The 7,836-nt window shown below is 47.0% G+C and overlaps 1 protein-coding gene across 1 annotated transcript in view; it reads left to right on the top strand.

Annotated features, from left to right (window-relative positions):
• Window positions 1–4,440, top strand: part of acbd6 (acyl-CoA binding domain containing 6) — a 29,398-nt gene extending 24,958 nt beyond the window's left edge. The window contains exons 7-8 of the mRNA XM_062999571.1: window positions 2,028–2,058; window positions 3,696–4,440. Coding sequence (XP_062855641.1) covers window positions 2,028–2,058; window positions 3,696–3,850 — 186 coding nt within the window. The 3' untranslated portion in view covers window positions 3,851–4,440. The remainder of the gene's footprint in view (window positions 1–2,027; window positions 2,059–3,695) is intronic.
• The last annotated feature ends 3,396 nt before the right edge of the window (window positions 4,441–7,836 follow it).

Below are 7,836 nucleotides of genomic sequence, written 5' to 3' on the forward strand. Positions count from 1 at the left end.
GGCGACCTTCATCCCAAATATGAACCCGCCCCCCTAAATACTGTCAGCGCCACACACACACACACACACACAGATCTGCATTATGCAAGTAAAAGTACGTTTACGTTTTTATCCAAAGTGACCCACAGTACACAGTCTGAGCAATTGAGGGTTAAGGGCCTCACTCAAGGGCCCAACAGTGGCAAACTAGCAGTGGTGGGGTTTGACCCAGCAACCTTCTGATTACTAGTCCGGTACCTTAACCACTAAGCTACAACTGCTCAGTATTGACACACCTGATCATGAGCTTGTCCACGTCTCGTTCCAGATCCACGTGCATTTATACTGAATCGCTTCTTTGGTCAGGAGTTTGGAGTGCGTCTGTGGGGATTTGTGCCCGTTCAGTGAGGTCAGTGATGCACTCATGTTGGAACAGAACAGAAGAGAAGGTCCAGCTCACGACCCGAGGTTCTCTGTGCCGTCCACCCAAGCGATCGAGTTGGAATCCACATCAGTGCTACCCACCGGGCTGGTCGACCAAACAGGCACATAGTCGTGTTTGAAAGGGAACTGTCGGATTTACCTCTAGAGGACCTGTCCGACAGTTTGGGTTCGAATGTGGGCGGGAACAAACCCGTCCTGATTTTTTTGGAGCCAATCAAAGACGGCAAAGCTGGCACAGCGCTCAAAGTGCTGTGTCCCAAATGACATACTACTGTAGTAAACAGATACATCGGCCCAGTCCAGACCCGGAGGAGGTTTTCTTCCTCAGTGTCCCCATATTTGGCTAAAGACCGAAATCACAATGACTATCGGGGGGAGGGGTCACACAGGGGGCACTCCACCCCCGCCCAATATTTAGATATGCTCAATTCCCCCTCCCAATATTATACAGATATAAAAAGTATTAATAGCTTTATGTGATGTTAAGATCCGTCAGTGTTCCCATCAGTTGTTGTTATGGCAGGAATGTTTTATAATGGAGGGGAACACGGGAACACCCACCCTCCCCAAATGCGGTACATTATACCACCCACCCCACCCCCAACACACACACACACACACACACACACACGACATTTCTGCACCTTTTTGACCCAACGTGCATTCAGCGGAAAAACCCGAATAAAACCTCGCCAAAGGTCCGACCCTTCAGGTGCTCCTGTGGTGTGTGGGTTTTATTTTAAAGTGTGTGTGTGTGTGTGTGTGCGCGCGTCATGACGAATCCGTTCGTATCCGTTCTTAGCGGGAACGCAGCTTAGCATCTAAGACGCTAATTTTACACTAAATTGGCCACATGACCGATTCCACCAAATCGATATTTCATCTCCTGTGTTAATCACCGTTCAGCTGAAATGTTCAGCAGGGCTTTGATGTTTTTGGGGGGCGCGGAGCGTGCGGCGCGCCCTCTTTCGGGACCCCGATGAGTGCGCCGAATGGTGGATTAGTCGGACTGAAGGTGGCCAAATGTATGTGGACGCCTGACTGGGAGATCGTCAGTTATTCAGATCCAAAAGCGCACATTTAACTGCCTTAATACCAGGTGTAGCCCAGTGGTTAAGGTACTGGACTAGTAATCAGAAGGTCGCTGGTTCAAGCCCCACCACTGCCGGTTTGCCACTGTTGGGCCCTTGAGCAAGGCCCTTAACCCTCAATTGCTTAGACTGTATACTGTCACAGTACTGTAAGTCACTTTAGATAAAAGCGTCCGCTAAATACTGTAATTCACTGTAAGGTGCTGGACTAGTAATCAGAAGGTCGCTGGTTCAAGCCCCACTGCTGCCAGGTTGCCACTGTTGGGCCCCAGAGAGAGGCCCTTAACCCTTATTGGCTAAGAAAAGAAGAGCCGTCACAGAACTGTAAGCTATAAGCACCGATGTGCCTTATGCGACAAGGCCTGACTCACAGTCGGCCTTCCAATGCATCCCAAAGGTGGTCAGTGGGGATGAGTTCACATAATATAATACATTTATACACCTGATGGAGCCGGGTGTGGCCCAAACAGCACATACTTGATCTGATCACACGTCTCTTCTTCTCTCTTGTAGGACGATGAAGGTCAAACCCCGCTGCACTACGGTAAGAACCTCACATCCCGGGTTCAGGTCTGTTCTGTTCCGCTCGGCGTCCTTTACATCGTTAGATGTTTTAATAAGAGCCGCCGGACGCCGGAGCATGTCTGCGTCTGGAGTTTTAGGCAGGACGATATTTATATCAGCTTAAACGTCTCGGCCCGAGCTGAGAGAATAATAAACCTGATCAAACGTTCTCATGAAGGCGTCGACTCTCCGTTATTACTTCAGTTTATCAGGCATCAGGATTACTGGGATCAAAGAAACCAGGTAGTGCAGATCACAGAGTATAAAAACCTCAGAGACCAGGATCGAGGAACCCCAAGAACATGAAGACCTGGATCAAAGAACCCCAGGAACAAAGAATCCAAGGTTAAGAAAGTCCAAAAACAAGGAGATCAAGGTTGAGGAAGCTTGGGAACAAGAAGGCATGGATCAAAGAACCCATGGAACAAGGACACCAAGTAAGGGAAGCCCAGAAACAAGGAGACATGGATCAGAGAACAAGGAGACCAAGGTTGAAGAACCCTGGGAACAAGGAGTCCAAGATTAAGGAAGCCCAAAAACAAGGGGATCAAGGTTGAGGAACCTAGTGAACAAGGAGACATGAATCAAAGAACCCAGGGCACAAAGAGACCAAGGTTGAGGAAGCCTGGGAACAAGGAGACATTGGTTGAAGAACCACTGGAACCAGGAGACCAAGGTTGAGAAAGCCTGGGATTAAAGAGACCTGGATAAAAAATCCCGGGAACCAGGAGACCAAGGTTGAGGAAACCTGGAAACAAGGAGACCTGGATCAAAGAACTCCAGGGATTAAAAAACAAGGTTGAGGAAGCCTGGCTACAAGGGGACATTGATTTAAGAACCTCAGGAACAAGGAGACCAAGGTTAAGGGAAGCCCAGAAACAAGGAAACATAGATCAAAGCACAAGGAGACCAAGGTTGAGAAAGCCTGGGAACAAGGAGACATGAATCAAAGAACCCAGGGCACAAAGAGACCAAGGTTGAAGAAGCCTGGGAACAAGGATACCTGGATTGAGGAACTTAGGGAACAAGGAGATATGGACCAAACGACAAGGAGACCAAGGTTAAAGAACCCCTGGAACAATGAGACCAAGGTTGTTTAAGCCTGGGAACAATGAGACCGAGGTTAAGGAAGCTTGGGAAGAAGGAGATCAAGGTTAAAGAACCCCGAGAGCAAAGAGGTATTGATTGAAGAACCACTAGAACAAGGAGACCGATCGAGGAACCCCTGGAACATGGAGAACAAGGTTGAGGAATCCTGGGAAAAAGACCAAAGTTGAAAAGGCTTGGAACAAGGAGACCACAGAAACGTGTAGCGCCATGCTAATTGAAGCGTATAGTGCCGTACTAATAGTATAGCCATGCTAATGGAAGTGTAAAGCGCCGTGCTAATGGTAGCATATAGTGCCATGTTAAGAAAAAGTGTATTGTGGCGTGCTAATAAAAGTGTATAGCGCCATGCTAACGGAGGCGTATAGCGCCGTGCTAATAGAAGCGTATAGCAGCATGTTAATTGAAACGTGTAGTGTTGTGCTAATAAAAGCTTATAGCACCATGCTAACAGAAGCGCATAGCGCCGTGCTAACAGAAACGTTGTGTCTCTTTCTCGCTGTGTGTTAGCGTCGGCGTGCGAGTTCCCTGAGATCGTGGAGCTGCTCCTGCAGAGCGGCGCCGATCCCTCCATCAAGGACGGAGAAGGTTCCATCCCGGAGGAAGTGACCGAGTCCAGCTCCATCACCTCGCTCCTCCGGCAGTACAGCGCCCCCAAGGGATAAACACACACACACACACACACACACACACACGGCTCACGGTAACGCTACGATACGGACTAAAGTATTGGGACGCCCCGTCTAAAATAATAATGAAATTAGATGCTTTGATGAGCTCTGACCTCAGAATCAGTGATTGTAAGGGGCGTCCCAATACTTTTGACCGTATCGTGTATCTGTAATGCAGGAGCTCTCAGTGCTTGAGTGTGTTTATCTCCGGCGTGTCATGATGGAACGGTTTATTGAGTACAGGCAATGTTAGCTCAGCGGTTTAGGTACTGGACTGGTTATCATAAGGCTGCAGGTTCGAGTCTCACCAGGTCGTCACCGCCGGGCCCCTGAGCGCGGCCCCTAACCCTTAATTACCTAAAATACAGTGGATTCGGCTAAATAATGTAAATGTGATGTTAGCTCATAACGACTCTGAGAGGAGCGCTAGTGTCCAGTGGGTGACTCCAGATTATTATAATCGTCAGTCTGATTGCTCACGGTCAATCAAGCTACATTCCACCATCATCACCATCATTATTATTATTATTAAAATAATTCTGATTTTGATTGTTTTATTGTTCTATTAAAATTCTGGTTCTTTACCTCGTCTGTGGTTAATGTTGCTTAGATGTATGGCCAAAAGTATGTGGACACCTGAACATAAATGTCTTTGTTTGAATTTGTGGCCTAATTCCAAGACAAGATCAAGTTCCATACCAATCCAGACCAAGACCAAGTCCCATATTAATCCAGACCAAGATAAGACCATGTCCCAGACCAAGACAAGATCAAGTCCCATATTAATCCAGACCAAGATAAGACCAAGTTCCATATTAATCCAGACCAAGTCTCAGACTAATTCCGACCAAGTCCCATAACAATCCAGAACAAGACACGACCAAGTCCCATACCAAGACAAGACCAAGTCCATTAGAAATACAGACCAAGACAAGACCAAGTCCCAGACCAATCCAGACCAGGATAAGATCAAGTTCCATATGAATCTAGACCAAGATAAGATTAAGTCTCAGACTAATCCATACCAAGATAGGACCAGGACCCAGACCAAGACAAGACCAAGTTCCAGACCAAAAGAGGTCAAGACAAGACCAAGTCCCATATTAATTCAGACCAATACCAAGTGTCAGACTAATCCAAATCAAGATAAGACCAAGTCCCATACCAAAATGATCAAGATAAGACCAAGTCCCAGACCAAGACAAGACCAAGTCAACCCCACTATAGTTAAACAGACTAAGACAAGACCAAGTCCCATACCAAAAAGATCAAGACAAGACCAAGTCCCATAATAATCCAGACCAAGATAAGTCCCAGACCACAAGAAATCAGGACCAAGTTCCCATTCTAGTGACCAAACCAGTGACCCGTGTCCCACTGGCTTTTGCCCAGCGTTGGGGTTTATTGTGGCCCAGCTGGCGTGATGGTCGAGAGCCACTGCTCTGTGTGGCATTTGGACCTGTTAGCGACGGATGGGACTGCAGTAGCAGAACCAGTACCACAGTAAACATGTTTAGTCCCAGTTTAAACTGGGTCGTGTGGATCCGGAAGGCGGTGACGGGTTAAATCGTGGGTATTTTTTACACCGTCAGTGCCAGATGGCAGGGATTGTTCTGCTCTCTCCTGCACCCCCTCTCCTCCGTCCTCTTCAGGATAAAAGCGATGGCGTGTCGTCCCACTGGCCTCGCTTTAATGCAGCAAAATCGCTGCGCCACACAAATGCTAACGCTAATACCGCTCTAACACTCCTGCACCGCTGGCACCACTCAGAAACATCCTGGCACGGCTCCAGACACTGGCACCGGACTTCTGATCAGAGTTCTCATGATGGAACCATCTAGAAAATAAACTGACAAGATCTCAGGCAAAACCTACACAAGACCAAGACTTATACCACCTAGCAATCCAGACCACAACCAAGTCAAGACCAAGTTCCGAACCAATCCAGACCAAGACATGACAAAGACAAGACCAAGTTCCAGACCAGTCCAGATCAAGACATGACAAAGACAAGACCAAGTTCCAGGCCAGTCCAGATCAAGACATGACAAAGACAAGACCAAGTTCCAGACCAGTCCAGACCAAGTCCCATACCAATCCAGACCAAGACAAGACCAAGTTCTATACCAATCCAGACTGAGACATCACCAAGACAAAACCAAGTTCCAGACCAGTCCAGACCAAGTCAAGACCAAGTCCCATACCAGTCCAGACCAAGTCCCATACCAATCCAGACCAAGACATGACAAAGACAAGACCAAGTTCCAGACCAAGTCAAGACCAAGTTCCAGACCAAGTCAAGACCAAGTCCCATTCCAATCCAGACCAAGACAAGACCAAGTTCTATACCAAAAGAGACCAAGACAAGACCAGGCTGCCGGTCAGAATTCCAGTTCATCCTGGATTTGTAAACAGAGTTTAGGACATAAGTGGACAGTAAATGTCACCATTTTAAGTCCTCAGTAAGTTTCTGTTTTAAATAAATGTTGGAAGGTTTTTTGTTCGCGGCTCTTTAATGTGAGTCCTGCTGTGGTCGTTATGTTTGGACCAATAAAACACTTATAAACCCTGTCAAATATTTTTGAAAGTGCATCAGATTGCAGCAAGGTATTCTGGGTAATTGTACACCGGTGTCAACACAACACAACAGTGCTCCAGCTGATCCGGTAATGGATTAAACCCCCGACACGGCCAAGTGGAACCAACCGAAGAGGACGTGGGTAAAGGGGCGCGACTGTCCGGGTCTCAGATCACGTCCGAGCGTGCGATTAAACCCCGACCGAAGCGACAGTTTCCACGTGTATTTATTCCCTCGGAACGGTTCTGCACAGGAAGTTTGTAATAAAAGCGGCGGATCGATGTTAATGGCGTTCGCGCGGGTGTTTGTCATCTTTGCGGCGGCGCGGCGTGCAGGACTTTGTTCAGATTTATCCGGATCTCAGAGCTGTAAGTGGTTTGTAAATTATCCAGAACGAGTGTGTGGCGGTTTGTCCCGCTCGGACATTAATGAGCCGATCAATGGCGGAGTCGGAGCGCCGCTGCGCCGCTCCTCTAATGCACGTGTTCCTCATTATTTATGCTACACTCACGCGCGCGCGTGTTTGGGTTTGTTTATGTGTGTTTTAGCGTTTATTTATGTGTGTAGCATCACATCTGGATTTATTAGCGCGCCTGATGAACACGGACACGACCTGAACGTCTGAGGAAAATAAAACCTTTATTAAAAAATAATTAAATATATATTTTAATAAAAAATGACACGTCAGCGTGATTTACATCACCTGCGATTTTATTTACTTTGGGTTGATTATCGTGTTTCTGTGTTACTGGGGTATAAATATGAGGTGACCACATTCTGTTAGCAATTTATCCACACGAGGACAATTTCAGACCAAGAATCATTCCAACCGAGGCTCAGACCCAAACCCCAAAGTACCTAAAACTGAGGCATAACCAACTCCCATAGCAACTGTAGCCAAGACCAAGATTAGATCTAAAACCATACCAACCAAGACTAGACCAAGTCATATACAATACCAACTGAGACCAAGACTAGACCAATACCCATACCAACCAAGACTGAAATAAAGACTAATTGAGGCCAAGATCCATACCAACCAACTACCACCAACACCAAGATTAGACCCTAACCCATATATACCACCTGTGGCCAAGACATAACAGGTGCCCACATTGACCACCAAGACTAGACCAAACCCCATACCAACTGTGGCCAAGACCAAGATTAGATCAGAAACCATACCAACCAAGACCTAAGAAAGACCCAAACTAACTGAGGCCAAGATCCATACCAACCACCACCAAGACAAGATCAATTCACATACCAACTGAGACTAAGACTAGACCAACACCCATACTCACCTAGACCAAGAAAAGACTAAACACAAACAAACTGAGACCTAAATAAAGACCCGTACTTACTCTGGCCAAGACAAGGCCTGCTTAGGAAATCCAAAGCA

This window comes from Trichomycterus rosablanca, chromosome 7 (genome assembly GCF_030014385.1).
Source record: "Trichomycterus rosablanca isolate fTriRos1 chromosome 7, fTriRos1.hap1, whole genome shotgun sequence".
In the NCBI taxonomy this organism is placed as follows: domain Eukaryota; kingdom Metazoa; phylum Chordata; class Actinopteri; order Siluriformes; family Trichomycteridae; genus Trichomycterus; species Trichomycterus rosablanca.